Here is a 14,948-nt window from a genome sequence, read left to right on the forward strand (position 1 = left end):
AACCTTTTTTTTTTTTTCCATTTTCTTTTTCTTACCCCTATTAATTTTTTTTCTTATTTCTCCCTCTGCTGTATTTTGGAGGTGCAGAGCGGTTTTTGCGCTCCCCGCCTTTCCCATCCTTTCCCGGAACGCGGGGCCCGCTTTCTGCTCATTGTCTCTGCGGGTTTTGCTATGAGCACTGCGAGGCGGTTGAGTCGCACCGGCAGCACGCGGCGTCTCCGCGCCACGTGCTCCCCCGGCTGCGGGTGCTGCTGCTGCTGCTGCTGCGGGGCCTGGCCCTCCCCACGCACACGTTTCCCCGTGGGGATGCACGGCCTGCTGGAGTCCGGCTGTCGTTTGCAGCCCCTACCAGCTGCTAGCAGCTCTGCACGCACGTGCCCCGGCTCTAAGCGAAAGGTGGAACGGGGCCTGGCCGTTATTATTAACCTTTGATCTTCTCTGCCCGAAGCAATCGGCTTGTGTTGTGCGGCTCCCAGGTGTAAAGGTAGTCTGTGTGTGCCTGAAGATCGGTTCCAATGCCCTGCCCTCAGGGATCAGCCCGAAGCGGCTTCTCAGAGCGCTGCTTCAGGACGCTGCATGAGCTGGGTGGTCCCGACCCACACTGTCCAGTCAGTGCTGCACGGAGCTTCTGCCCGCAGCTTCTGCCCACAGCTGTCCAAGGGAGGAGTGCTGAAGCACCAAGGAAGATGAACCAAAGCAATTCTGCTTGCAGCACGTCCCACGTAGAAAAATCCAGGCTATGAAAGTAACCGCAGTTTTGTGTGTCTGCTTGCGGCTGATCAAAGCAGAGGTTGCCCTTATAACACTGGAAAGAACCCAGACACCTAGGAGATATCTTCCTATTAGAAGTGCTCCTAGGGGCTGGGAACTTGTGCTGCTTTGGTGTAGGGTGCTGTGCCACCCCTGCTGCCAGCCAGATGCTTGTCTCCATCTGCTATTGAGCCAGACCCTAACAGACTGAGGTGCGTGGTGTCTGTTGTCGCAGCACTACCTCCTGTGACCCCTTCCTAAGTGGAGGTGGTCCTGCAACAGACAAGACCCTTGACTTTCAAGCTGCACTTCCTGCTGCTGTTGGGGCTCCATGAAAAGTGTTGCTGCGAATACGTGAGCTTGCTGGTTGCATCCAAGGTTAATGGGCAAGTTTGTTGTTGGTTAATCGACACTGTGGCATAGGTAGAAGCATGCATGTGCATTCCACTATTGACTTGGATCTTGGGCATCTTTTGTGGTGACAGGGGAACAGCCAGTGTTGATTTGTTGTGCTTTGAATTTCTAGGCCTTCGGTCAAGTTGGTGGGTACTCCTCCGGAAGGCAATGGATCATGCCAGAGCAGCATTGTCTAGCTTGGTAAGGCATTTCACCCCTGTGCTTTTTACCAAGAGATAGGTAGTGTTAGGTGTTCCTGTGTGAGTTGTGAGACCGGCTTCCCTGTAGCTAACTGGCTGTGATAAGGTGGTGTGAGCTGCTCAATATGGTGGGGTTATCGTTAACTCTGGTGCCTTGGGTCTTTCAGGAAGCTGAAAAAAGGAGATAAGCAAGGGGGGTGAGCTTTGAACAATGTTCCAGGTGGAAGTACTGCTGAGGAAGCTGACTATATTCCTGTCAGGACAACTGTGTTCTGTTATGTTACTTGGGGAGGGTAAATGGGGAGGGGAAGGTGAATTCTACTATAAGTTCAGCCTTTGTGACATGGGGACCTCAGGGACATGGACAAGCTTGTAAAGTGAGCCTGTGAGAACCTAATGAGATTCAGCTGGTCCAAGTGCAAGGTGCAGTCCTAGATGTATGTGTGGACTGGGAGAAGAACTTGAGAGTGACCCTGCAGAGAAAGTCTTGAGGGTTCTGGTGGGTGGAAAGATTGATGTGAGCCAACAGAGCTCCCCAAGGCAGGGGGCTGGAACTGGACGATCTAAAAATTCCCTTCCAACCCAAACCATTCTGTGATTCCCATGGGTATCTCTTTTCACCTAGCTCTCTTATAATATTCATCAAAAGTTTAATTTAAGAATAGCCTGGGGCGGTTTAATGTAAGATTATATAGACCCAGGATGAAACTACTTGCGTCAAAGTAAATGTGGCTCAAAGGCACAGCTGTGGAGGGGTTGTCTTCCCTTCCTTCTATTCGGATCAAAGTTCCGTTCTGTGCAGGTTGCACACTTTCAGGTCAGAGCAGTGCATTGCTAATTAAGACCAGGAGATTCTGCCAGCCATTGCCATGGGGTCACATGGGAAATGTCAGTGCTGTTTTCTGTGTTGTATCTGTAACAGAGTTCGAGCTAGAATCAGACCCTGTGTGGATGTTAGTCTGGCTGTGTCTGTTCAGAGCAGCCAGCGTGACTTACTGACAGCCAGTGCTTGGGCTGTGCTAGCTTAATTTCAAGTGGGAGACCTGGATTTAGATGGCTGCCTGTAGGCTGGTGTAGCAAACTTCTTTCCATGATGTGATGTCTTTCAACAGTTCAGTGCCGAGCCGATGTCGTACACACGTTTCAGCATTGCCAGGCAAACGGATGGAGACAACAGCCATGTGGAGATGAAGCTGTCTGCTGATGATGAGGAAGGAGTGGACATTGAAAGGCCAGAGCACGTGCATGACAGTATGGCTCAGCCACAGAGAAATGGCAAGAAACTCTGCTTCCTAGTCATTGCAGCTGTTCTCCTCCTTTTGATTGGTAAGGAGGGGTGGGAAGCAACAGCAAGAAGTGGACTGTAGTACTGAACCTCTCTAAGGCCGTTAACATTAGAATTTGTGGTGTTTCGGGAGGTGATTAAAGAGCCTCAATCCAGGCTGCAGCTTCTTTTCACTCGCTCTTTAGAATGCCTAGCTCAGACTTGTAATATAAAATTGAAACAAAGAAGTGTGAAGCTTGACAGTGAGACTGTGACTTAACTAAAGAACAAACGGGTGGCTGTGACAAGGATTCTGGTTTTCCCTTGATCAGCTCCTAATGCTTCTCTAGAGATGTGGATGAATATCCATGGTGATCTTTCAAAAGGTTTTAACTCTGCTGCCAACCTAAAGTAAACATTCTTCTCTCAGAGTGGTGCTGGGGGGACTCTGCCAAGCACAAGATCACATCTGTACTTTAAAATGTGCTAACTCAAGCAAAATGTCAGGATGCTATTCCTGTGTGTCCCTGGGTACACCAGCTTGTTAAAAATGGTGTGAGAACAGAGATGCATCTTAACTGTCAAGCTGCTGTGAGTACATGGTATGATGTGAAGCTGGTATGGTTGTCTTTCTGACACTCAAAGGAATATGAATTCTCTGCAGGATTTCTCATTGGCTATTTGAGTTATCGTGGACGAATGCAGCTGGCTGCCAGGTGTCAAGATGGAAGTGGCAGGTGTGAGATAACTCCTACTGCATCTTACCTAGTGGATGGTGATGAAACCGTGGAAGAAGAGATTCAAGGACCACCTGTCATCTACTGGCCTCAACTAAAAGCCATGTTGTCAGATAAGCTGTTAGCCAAGAACCTTGGAGACCGCTTGAGGTAACGGTTCCAGAAAGCATAACTTAAAGCTGTAGGAGAGAACAAGGGTCTTAATGGTGCGGGGAGGCATGTGGGTTTTGAATGACCCATCTGACTTGAGTATGTAGATTGGTGTGCTTTAGTGCAACCTGGTGCTGTGGCCTAAGCTGTGTATATGTTACCTGCAGGCAAAGGGCAGGTTTGGACTCCTTTGAGGCTGGTGAGGCTGAAGATACAAACATGGCCACCTACATTCATGAGCAATTCAACAGCTTCTTCTTGGATAAAGTGTGGAACGATGAACACTATATTAAGTTGCAAATCAGAGGCAGGTATGTTAACAAGGAAATGCAGATCTCTTTTTTATACATAGCATGGATCTCCATTGCCACGAGTAAACACAGAATTTCTGCTGAAATTGTGAGCCAGTTATACCTCTTTAAAGCAGACCTTATCTAGGCAAGCCATTGTGTTGGCTGACAGTTCACATCCACAAGGCTTCCTGCCCCTTCATGTGAGGGGAAGTCAATGTGCTCTTCTGAAGGAAGAGATCTAGAAGCATAGACTGTTTCTAGTTGTAGAATTTAGCCTTTGTTGATGTATCTGAACAATCCCAGAAATTGTTTTGGGGAAGTACTGGGGTGAGTCTTCCTGTTTCAGGCTTTGATTGACTTAGTATTACAAGAACTACAGAAATATGTGAGATACCTAAATATTCAGTGTGTGGAAGAATGTAACGCTGTCTCCTAACTTTTAACAGCACCAAGAACAAAGTGTCCGTTTTGATCAATGATAGCGAGGAGATCTTGGAGATGCCTGATGCGTACGTGGCCTACAGTGAGAGTGGCTCTTTTTCTGTAAGTGATTTCAGGAAAACTGTGGGATTTGTGCATGCTTGTCAGATGGTGATGTCTGAAATAGCTTGCCTCAGAATAGGCACTACATAAAGGCCTCCCCAGTTAGAGAACTGGTGGGGAGGGGGTGAGGAATGGGCACACAGTTTTCTTCCTTCAGCAAGATACAGTTTAAATTTCTCTACCAGCCCAGGAACTTTTGATAGAGATTCTGCTCGAGCAGGCATGTTGCATGTGATAAGAGTTTACATTGCTGAGGTTGAACTGCCTTCTGTTAATAGCAGACTGATGTGTTCCAGGCTCCATAACTTTGTAGGCTGCTTCAAGTGTCTCACCAGTGTAGGACTACTGTGTTTATAACAGTGTTTCTGTTCTAGGGCAAACCTGTCTATGTGAACTATGGACTGAAAAAAGATATTGAGACAATACAGAAGTCAGTGACTCCATTGAATGGAACCATAGTCATTGTCAGAGCTGGAAAAATAACACTTGCTGAGAAGGTAAGCACTGTGGCCCCAAAGCCTGGCCAAACATGGTCTTTTGTTTTTTTTAGTCACACCTCCTTACCTCAGTTCAAGTTTTTAGAACTCATTGGTAAACTTGTTGGGCAGGTCTGGTCTTGCTTGTTTTCTCCAAGCTTCCACCTGCAGGTCTGGACACAGATTGAAAGGAGCTGGTTACCATTTATGGGGCCAGTGTTCTTAGCCTCTGGCAGCCTGACTGCGGTGGCCAAGCATTTGGGAAAAGCAGGGAGAAGGAGGTAGTTTGGGGGATGGCAGGGTGCAATGTTGGCTGGTATTGCTAGATGCAGCAATAATAGGGCTGTTAGAAGCAGAACAGCCTTGTCTCCAGAGCATCTCTTGCTGCTGCAGTGTCTCAGCTGGCTCCTTACTGAGCCTTCATTTGCACCAAGTGTTGGCACTGCCTTCCCAGTCTGTTGCCACATGTATTGCTGTAATGTTTGCTGTGTATGAGGTAACACCAGGCAGTCTATAAAAGATCCAAGTCCTTCTGTACACAAGCCTGTTTTAGGCCTGGCCCAGAACTACTCTTCAGATGGATATTTGTGGAGAGGCTAGGCTGTAGGACTCTGCCCAGCATGTGTCATGGGCACAGAGCTGAGAAGCACTTCCACGAGTGCAAATGTGCAGCTAATGCTGTTTTACCCTTCAGGTTGCAAATGCCAAAGAGGCAGGAGCAGTTGGAGTCCTCATGTACATGGATTCATTCAAGTATGGGATAACAGGGACACTTACCCCATTCGGACACGTGAGTATGCAATTGGCTCTCCTGTTCGTTATTCTGAGGATTTTTTTTTCCCCATGAGCTGCAAACTGTAGCTGTCCTTCTGCATGCAGGCTTCTAGCTCGAGCAGCACTTTGTGCCCTTGTGTAGTTGGTCTCTTCTGAGACTTGAGGAACTTCTTGCTTTTTACAGGCCCACCTTGGAACTGGAGACCCTTACACCCCAGGCTTCCCTTCATTCAACCACACCCAGTTTCCACCAGTTGAATCTTCAGGACTACCCCACATTGCTGTTCAGACCATCTCCAGCAGTGCAGCAGCCAAGCTGTTCAGGTAATGATCTCTTCTGGCTTGTGTGCTGGTGTCTCTGTTGCAGGGGTTAAGGATCGTGTTGAGGTATTATGAGCCCAGAGAGCTCCCTGCTGGTCTCTGCTGCGTATCGCAGGAAGCACTTAATGGGCTGGCTGGAAGAATGTTGCTTCTGTCCATATCTTATAGCTTAAGGACAGGATAGCTGGACAGCAAATGATATCACATAGCTATCCTGATATCATGTAACTAAATGAGACCAGAGCTGGATAATGAGTTTAAATGAGGTCTCTTTCCTCAGCAAAATGGATGGAGACTCATGCTCTGAAGATTGGAAAGGTGGGATCCATTCCTGTAAGGTGACAACAAAGCAGGAGAGCAAGATAATGGTGAAACTAGATGTGAACAATTCCATGAAAGACAGGAAGATTCTGAACATCTTTGGTGCTATCCAAGGATCTGAAGAACCAGGTAAGAGCAACTACATTGTGGCTCAGGCTCGAGGGGAACTTTCTTCAGTTAGAACCAAGGCCCTTCTTTAATGTTTAAGTGTAAAACTGAACTGTGCTACCAAGGAAAGGCTAAATGAAAGCAATGTACTTCATACAGAGGTTAGACTCTGTACGTAGCTCCTGGCAGAGAAACTCAAAGCTGACTCTCTGATAGTGCTTGCAGAGTGAAGCTTGAACCTCAAATCTTGATGTCTCCTTTTTAGATCGGTATGTTGTGATTGGAGCCCAGAGAGATTCCTGGGGGCCAGGAGTGGCTAAAGCTGGCACAGGAACTGCTATATTGTTGGAACTTGCCCGTGTGATCTCAGACATAGTGAAAAATGGTAAATACTTGTGTACTAAAGCGTGATACTGGCTTTGCTCTACGTTTGTTAACACTGGAGAGCCCAATTACAAAATATTCCTTTGAGAATGTGTTGGGAATCAGGAGGGTTTCTGAAAGGCTGTTTCTTGTCCAATACAGACAACTTGTATGCAGTGAGCACTTGCTTCCAAGGGACCACGTGCTTGTATCTGGTGTGGCTTGAATGCTAGAACATCCTTGTATAGCATGCACTACAAGCCTCAATTTGAGCTGTCTATTGTACAGCCAGGCCTGAAGGTGAAAAACATTTAAATAGTTCACCAGATGGAGGGGGGTTGCATGATGGCACTTACGGCAAGTGCTCTTGTCCCCAGCATTAATTCTGAGCTCAGGCAGCTAAAGAAAGGAGGGGAAATACAGTGAGCGTGGCTTCGCTAGACAGTTCTGCAGCATGGAGGATTTGGAGGAAGGCTGGAAAAAGGATATGCTTGCTGCCATTAGTGTGCACATTTTTCTGTGACAGCCAGAATACTTAAGCTCTGCCTGAGCAGCAGGTGATTGATCAGCCCAGGCCCTGAGTGCTGATGTACATCTCCAGTGAGGAAGGCTGAAGATCTCCATCTCTCTCTTTGCAGAGGGCTACAAACCGAGGCGAAGCATCATCTTTGCTAGCTGGAGTGCAGGAGACTATGGAGCTGTGGGTGCTACTGAATGGCTGGAGGTACAGTTTCTTTAATAGACTTCTGTTTGCCTGCTCAGTCATCATTTCTGATATAATTTTTTTTTTTTTTCCAATTAAATGCCCTGATGTTATAGCATTACTGCTTGTCTTACAGTATTTGTTTTGTTCTAGGGGTACTCTGCCATGCTGCATGCCAAAGCTTTCGCTTACATCAACTTGGATGCTGCAGTCCTGGGTAATTTACCACTCTTCCTTTTTTTTTTTTTTCCCCTTGAAATCAAGTAGGACTAGAATAGTTTGACAGACATTGATTAGCCTCCAGAAATGGAAACTCTGCTCTGACTGTGTCAAAGGTGGTGTTGGGAGTTTGGCTGAAAGCTGGAATGATTCCATTTATCACTGGCTGAGCTGAAGCAGTGAGGTTGCTGCAGCCTGAGCTAGAAAACACTTCTTCTAGGTCTCAGTAATTTCTGCTCAAGCTATAGATAGATTACCACCTGAGTCAAGTGATCTTTCTGTCACAAGGCTGAGCTGCTCTAGTAGTTATCGGTGTGTCAAATGCCTTTTTTTTTTTTTCTTTTTTCTTTGCAGGAGCAAACCATGTCAAGATTTCTGCCAGCCCCTTGCTGTACATGCTGCTGGAGAGAATTATGAAGGGGGTGAGTTGGGGGGTCTCAAGCTGGTTGGATGTGACTTACAGTTTAAGCCAGAGTTATGCTGGCTTATTTTCCTCGCCAGAGCTGGCACCTTTTCAGAAGCATCACATAAAGGGGCTGAAATATTCTGGAGGGCCCTGTCAGCTGGGCTCTGGGAATTGCAGTTTACTTATTTACTGATTTCACATTGGAAATATCACTGTTTGGTGGGAGGTGAGTGCCTGTCCTGCATAGGGGGTGTGCTTGTGTGGAAGAAGACACAGGCATAACTATGCAAGTTCTGAGGCAGATACAGCAACTTAAACAGAGGTCAGAACAAATGCAGTGACTGTCATCTCTCTGCAGGTGAAGGATCCAGCACAAGGATCAAGAACTCTCTTGGACAGAGTTGGCTCGGACTGGGTAAAAGCAGTGTAAGTATTGCCATCCTGCTGTTTGGGAAAGCAGATTTCTGTAGAACTGAACAGCTTCTGCTCTTTGTGCTGGAATGTCATGCCACTGTCTGGAGCAGGCTTTACCTGTTGCAGCGGGGTCAGGCAAGTGTGAACAGCAGAGCAGTAGCTCTGCTTAGTGCTGCCTGTAGGCAGTTCAGATGCTCTTTTTGCAGGGCAATATCCACCTTGTACAAAGAGCAGTGACCAGCAGCCCAGGTACTTGGCTGGGACTCCTTGCCAAAACCTGTCTTGTCTCAACAGGGTAGCCCAGCTGGTTCAGTGCTTCAGCTCTGGCCTTGTAGCTTTGTTTCCTGGGATGCCTAAACCAGTTGATAACAGCCTAATACTTCTCTCTTGCAGTGTTCCTCTTGGCCTGGATAATGCAGCATTCCCTTTCCTGGCGTACTCAGGAATCCCAGTGGTGTCTTTTGGTTTCTACAATGTAAGTACTGTCTAACTGCCTGGTGTATTCACTCCATGGAAAGTGCTAGAGGGATATTATTCTCCAAGATGGCAAAGCCTAGAGTGCTGTCCTGAGCTTAGTGCTCATATAGGAGTCTCTCTGGGAAAGGACATGTACTGCCATAGACCCCAGGTTGAGAGGTCACATGTTCTGAAGGCTGCTGCTGGGATGTGGCCTGTAATGTGTCTTTGAGCACCTTGGATGCTTGTGTTCTACTGGGAGGGGGAACCAGCACTATTCTGAAGGTTCAAAGGTCAATGATGCAGAAATGAAAAACACTGAAAAGATGTCAAGCTTCTGCTACTTCAGTGGAAGATGCACTACAACCTGCTGTTCAGTAAGCAAAGTGCTTTGGGGAAGCTGTACAGCTGGCCAGAGCAAGTGTTAACATGGACTGTCCAGATCTGCTTTTGTAGATTGTTGCTGCGAAAATGGCCTTAGCCAGGCAGCCAGCTGTAGAACTGGGAGCCTTTATGGTAACAGCTTCCTTGGCTCATGAATGTTTGGATCTTACTAGTTTCAGGCTTCCTCCAAAAAATCTAATGTTATTCTGCCCAGAAGGATTGGAGAGTACTGTCAGCAGGTATCAAAATACATGCTGGAGTTTGGCTACACACAGCTTTGCAGGGAAGTGGGCTAATGAACTAACAGAGCTGACTGCTGGAAGCTGTGAGGGACTAAATGTAGAAGGTCTATTCCCTCTCCTGTGCTTTGAAGTTTTTCCAACCCGAATCTCACTACTTAGAGACACGAGGAAATGGAATGTACTGGGAGATAACTCCCAGCTGGCGAAGCACTTCTGTCTAACTTCAATGTCTTCCTTCTTCTAGAAAGATGAGGAATATCATTTCCTGAATACTAAGGATGACACACTGGAGAACCTAAGGAAAATTGACAATCTGGACGCTCTTTTGCGTGCTGCTGCAGAAGTAGCTGGACAAGTAGCTCTCAGGCTGACCCATGATCACGAGCTCTTCCTGGACTTTGGGAGATACGGTGAAGAATTACTGGCATACCAGGAGAAGTTTTTGCCTTACGTTAAGGATGTGCAGGTAAGAAGGGCGCTGAGTGCACTGAGTCCCTGAAGGCTGTTCTGAGGCCAGGTGTTAACAGTTAGGTGTTAACTCCAGGACTGTTAGCTGCAATTGGGTGGACATCTTCCTCGTCTGGGTACAAGATGTGATCTGAGTTGATCTTCCTTAAAAAGTACAGGCAGTGTAGCTGTGGCAGACAGATCTATCTGTGGTGGAGGAAGTGGATGTGGGTGCTATGGTTTCTAGCCTGGACGTCATCCACAACACAGTGCAGCTTTGCATCTCGTTTGCACCTCTGCTGAAACAGTACAAAAAACTGTGGGTGGGGAGAGGCATAAGCTGTGCTCAGTGACCTCAGAAAAGACTGCCGGGAACTTGCTCTGCTGCTTCATTAAAGTGGCAAAAAAAAAAAAATTCTTGGTAAGACAGCTGCAAAAGAAGAAAATCAGGTTTGCTAACAGCTCCTCCCTCACAGGAGCTGGGGTTGACCTTGGACTGGCTGTTTTTTGCCCGTGGTGACTTCCAGCGAGCTGCAGATGCACTGAGAAGAGACATTGCAAACAGTGACAGGGAGAACAAGGTCATCCGCAGAGCCCTGAATGACAGGATCATGAAGGTAGGTGTTTGCAGCTGGCTTGCCTTTCCTTACGAGGTGAGGGTTGGCCAGGATGGGATTTGTACTTGGAAGCTGCGGACACTGTATTAACTGTATTAAGTATTAACATGACTGACTTCTGTGCTTGCTGTCAGGATCTGGCCCTGGCAGAGCTGCTGTAGGGAAGGGCTGGGTGCTGATGGGAGGCTGGAGGGCTGGTGATGGGGCAGATCAGGAAAGAAAAGCTTGGGAGGTGAAAGTATAACACTGAGTTTGCATCTCTGTTCCAGGTGGAGTATGACTTCCTGTCACCGTATCTCTCACCAAAAGAAGTTCCCTTTCGCCACGTCTTCTTCGGCAGAGGCACCCACACTCTGCAGAGTCTGGTGGAGCATCTGCAGCTGTTGAAAACCGGCAAGAGCGAGGTGGATCTGAACTTGCTGAAGGAGCAGCTGGCCCTAGCAACGTGGACCATTAAAGGGGCTGCTAATGCCTTGGGAGGTGATATCTGGGATACTGACAATGAATTCTAGACATTGCAAACACCTGGTTGAGGTACAGGGTTAGGGAAACCCACTCCCTACCATGACATTATTTTTCTGTAGAGGGTTTTTGGGTGTGTTTGTTTTTTTTTCTTTTTTGGCAACAAATCTTTTCTTGACCAAAGTTGAGCATAAAATTTGAATCTCACCTTACACAAATTCATAGGAGGCAGTTCTAAAGCAGGTACTAAAATTATGAAATCTCTGACCAGGCTGCTGTCTGACCACAATCCAAACTTGTCACCTGCTGCTGCTTGTGGGGTTTGCTCTTTGGTGTACTTGAGAGCTAACAGCACAAGGGAATCCTGAACCAGTACCTTGAGTGGGAAGGTACTGTGTCTATCTAAAATCTTGTTATTGTTGGCCTCCTAAATGTAGTGACAGGCAGGGAATTGATTCCTCTAACACAAGTAAGGATCTCTTCTCTGGCCAGTGAGCTGCAGGCACAAACCTATGGTTGAAGAATAAAAACAGCAGCCTGTAAGCGCTGGGCTATCAGCAAGCTCTGAAGTGCCCGGCCTGCCTTTACTCAGCAGCAGGGCTCCAATGACATCTTGGAGGCTTGCTGCTACAAGGGCAGGCCTCAATATCCAGGAAAGATAACCCAAAGACTCTCGTGCCCCCCTTTTGTATTCCTGCTGGCACTTCCGCAAGTCCTGCAGCATTAGAATCATAGAATAGAGTCATTGAGAGCCAGCTCTAGGCTGGCACTTCAGACCTTGCTGTGCTGGGGCCTTTTGCAAAGCAGAGTCTCTTGCTGGCCAAACTCTGTTTGGCTGATGCCATTTTGCAGGTTGGCTCTTGTTTGACACTGAGATATTTATTTGTTTATTTATTTATCAGTGACAGCGTTCACTATAAATGGTGTGTGGGTTTTTTTATAGAAGATAATTATCGGAAGCAGTGCCTTCCATAATTATGACAGTTATACTGTCGTTTTTGAATAAAGCAGCATCTGCTATTACAATCAAACATGATACTGGAACTTTGCATTTAAAACAATCCAAACAAGCCTCCCCTAAATTTTATTTTTAAACCTGGTAGCAAGTCTCTGGGTTGCACTTCCAAATGATCCTTGAAATGCTGGAAAGCAACTCAAAATCAGGAAATTTTGGCTCCCTGAGGTGTCTTGTGCCACTCTGTGGGCTTGGGACTCCCTCTTCTCCCCTGTTTCTGGAAGCCTTGTGCTCGTGTGGTGGCACTGCTCCACAGAGGGGCAGAGCACTCTGAGCAGGGCTCGCTGTGCAGCACTCACCACATCCACCGGGCTGCACAGAAACTCATCCCTCAGATTGGGCATTGGCCCTATTGGAAATGGCAGCTTCCTGCAGACTTCCAGTACCTTATGTATCATGAAACCTAACTGACATTATCGGGGGCAGTGTCTTCCATAATGTGTAAAGAACAAGGTAGTTTTTGCCTACCACAGTGTTATATCGGAGGCAGTGACCTCCATATGTTGCACTATGGGTGTACGTAATTATCGGGGACAGTGTTTCCCATAATTGTTTTATGCTTATCATGAAATGTCATCTGCAAAGCTTGATGGTTAGTATCTAACATGGATCAACTTCCTGCAGTCCTATTTTTTTTCCACTCTCCTGTGGTGATGCAAATACGAACTTCAATCTGTTCTGTACTTCTATAGACTCCTTCTCTGTAGGCTGAACTTGTTCTGGTAGCTGTGCTGTTGTGAAGTTGCTTCTTGCCCCAAGTAACAAGACTGGGGTTGGGATGTTAGTGAAAGATAGAGTAGTTAGCAGTAGTTTGTGTGTTCTGTGCTGTTGTAAACTTCCTTCAAACCGGTCACAAAGACTTGATGAACTCAAGGTGAATGTAGGGGTTGGGGCTGACTGCTGGCTAGAGGGCTCAGGCTGCTGCTTTGGGTGTGTGTACTACTACAAAGAACTCGGCCTGCTTTGGTTGATGCTGGGGTGCATGCCTGGAGAGGCTGCTTGCTTCTGTCCTGGGCGTTGCTGGAAACCTCAGTCTTTCCTTTTGGGTGTTTTTTGGGAGAAACACCTTCCTCATGGTGCTGCACTGCTCCCTGGCCTGATGCTGAGCACTGTTGGTGTTTGACATCTGCAGATTGCCAGGAGGAAGGTGTCAGTCAGCATCTAGCTGTGTACTTTGTTTAGGAAAGAAAAAAGTGTTAAAAATCATGATAACTTAATTCAAGAGTGTTACCTGAGGCCCAGCAGTAATGCCTGAAGGATGTGCAGTTGGGTGAGAGACTCCATCCTCCATGAAGGTCGGGCATGGGTGCCCACTGCTTGTGCAGTGAGCTCAGCTCATGTGAACTGAGGGGCTCTGTGTGCATTCATTCACCAGCAGCTGGAAGCCTGCTGTCCAGGTGTGAGTCCCAGCACTCATCCTTAACTGCCCTGCTGTCTCTGAGGCATGTGCACAAACCTATGTAGCTGTTTCCTAGTGACACTTCTCCAGATGGCATTTAAGAGCTTGCTGTCTGTGACTCCTTGCTGTAGCACTTGCATGCATCTCGATGTCAGACTTAAGTGTGTGCTTTGCAACCAGCAGAGAAAGATGAAACCTGGCGAGGCAGGAGCCAGCACAGCCATGCCTGCTGCCGTGGTGGGGCTGGTGTCTGACTTGGTGTGAGGTGTTACTGTCTGTATCGAGGTTACCTGCTGTCTGCTTCAATAAAAATTCTGAAAGATTCAACACTGCACTCTTGTGGGTTCTTCATACTGCTGTAGCCACTGGTTGGTGGCTGGAGGGAGGCTGCTTTCCTGGAGCTGGTAATTGCATACAAGCTCCTGGCACCCCCACTGCTACCTTGGGGACTTCCTAACTTCACCACGCTGTTCTGTTTGGAGTGCTCAGAGTGCTGTTTCTCTCCAGGCAACCGGGCTGAGGATGGGGGCAGTGATGTGGAAAAGTGATGGATGTGAGCCGCCCCCCTCCCTTCGTGGCTGCTGCTTCTCAGTCACCCATGTTAAAGTCACAGGATAGCACAAGTTGGAAGGGACGCATGAGAATTATCAAGTCCAACTCTTGGCTGTATGTGGGGACCACTCAGAAATCAGATCTTGAGGCCTGGGAGCGGATGACAGATGTAGGATGAAATGCCAGACTTCCCCCCCATCCTTGGCCATGGGTGGTCACGTCTGTGCCCTGGAAGGCCAGAGTTGGCTGCTGTCTATGTGTGTAGGAGGGGGCTTGGGTGCTGCTGTATGGTGTGGGTGGCTCCCTCTGCCCTATCCTTGCACCTCATAACCTGAGCAGGGTCAGCGCCTGGATGAGGTCTGCTCAACACCCTGGAGTGCTGCATCCCCCGCAAGACAAAGGTGTACAGCCCTCTTACTGCAGGACTTCCTATTGCAAATATGTTTTACTTGGTTAAGAACACTCAACTCAGCTTTTCTGTGCTATCTCCTCTGGTCCTTCCTGCCAGTCTCGCTTAACCATGTCTGTGGAGCAGGAGATACAATCATAGAACTGTTTGAGTTGGAAGGGCCCCTTAAAGGCCATGTAGTCCAACTCCCCTGCACTGAACAGGGACACCTACAGCTCCCTTGGGTGCTCAGAGCCCTGTCCAGCCTGACTAGAGAGGCAGCACATCCTCCCATTAGCAAGCTCTGGGAGGAAGCAGCTCTGCAGGCAGCCTGCCTGCTGTTTCCCCTATCAGCCTGGCAGCGCTCCTGTCCCTGCAGTGACTGCAGAGCCCCGGGGCCGCAGTGCTCGGGCCACGCAGCGTGTGCCGCAGCGGGAAGGTGCGCCCCGAGACCCCTCATCTGTCCGCGCCTGCACCTGTCCGTGCATCCAGCCATCATTCCATCCATCCACCCATCCGGCCGTGCCCGTTCACCCCGTGCCTATTCC

General features: G+C 48.0%; 1 protein-coding gene across 1 annotated transcript; it reads left to right on the forward strand.

Annotated features, from left to right (window-relative positions):
• Positions 1 to 391: 391 nt before the first annotated feature.
• On the forward strand, positions 392 to 13,787 carry TFRC (transferrin receptor). The gene is made up of 19 exons (XM_003209136.4): positions 392 to 484; positions 1,277 to 1,347; positions 2,459 to 2,672; positions 3,275 to 3,497; positions 3,665 to 3,808; positions 4,237 to 4,333; positions 4,708 to 4,830; positions 5,504 to 5,599; positions 5,768 to 5,907; positions 6,185 to 6,354; positions 6,599 to 6,718; positions 7,335 to 7,420; positions 7,553 to 7,616; positions 7,973 to 8,040; positions 8,383 to 8,450; positions 8,832 to 8,913; positions 9,765 to 9,986; positions 10,444 to 10,584; positions 10,854 to 13,787. The coding sequence occupies exons 2-19, from the start codon at positions 1,315 to 1,317 to the stop codon at positions 11,094 to 11,096; spliced, it is 2,334 nt and encodes a 777-aa protein (XP_003209184.2). The 5' UTR covers positions 392 to 484; positions 1,277 to 1,314; the 3' UTR covers positions 11,097 to 13,787.
• Positions 13,788 to 14,948: the final 1,161 nt, after the last annotated feature.

The sequence above is a fragment of the Meleagris gallopavo genome, chromosome 11, assembly GCF_000146605.3.
Source record: "Meleagris gallopavo isolate NT-WF06-2002-E0010 breed Aviagen turkey brand Nicholas breeding stock chromosome 11, Turkey_5.1, whole genome shotgun sequence".
NCBI lineage: Eukaryota > Metazoa > Chordata > Aves > Galliformes > Phasianidae > Meleagris > Meleagris gallopavo.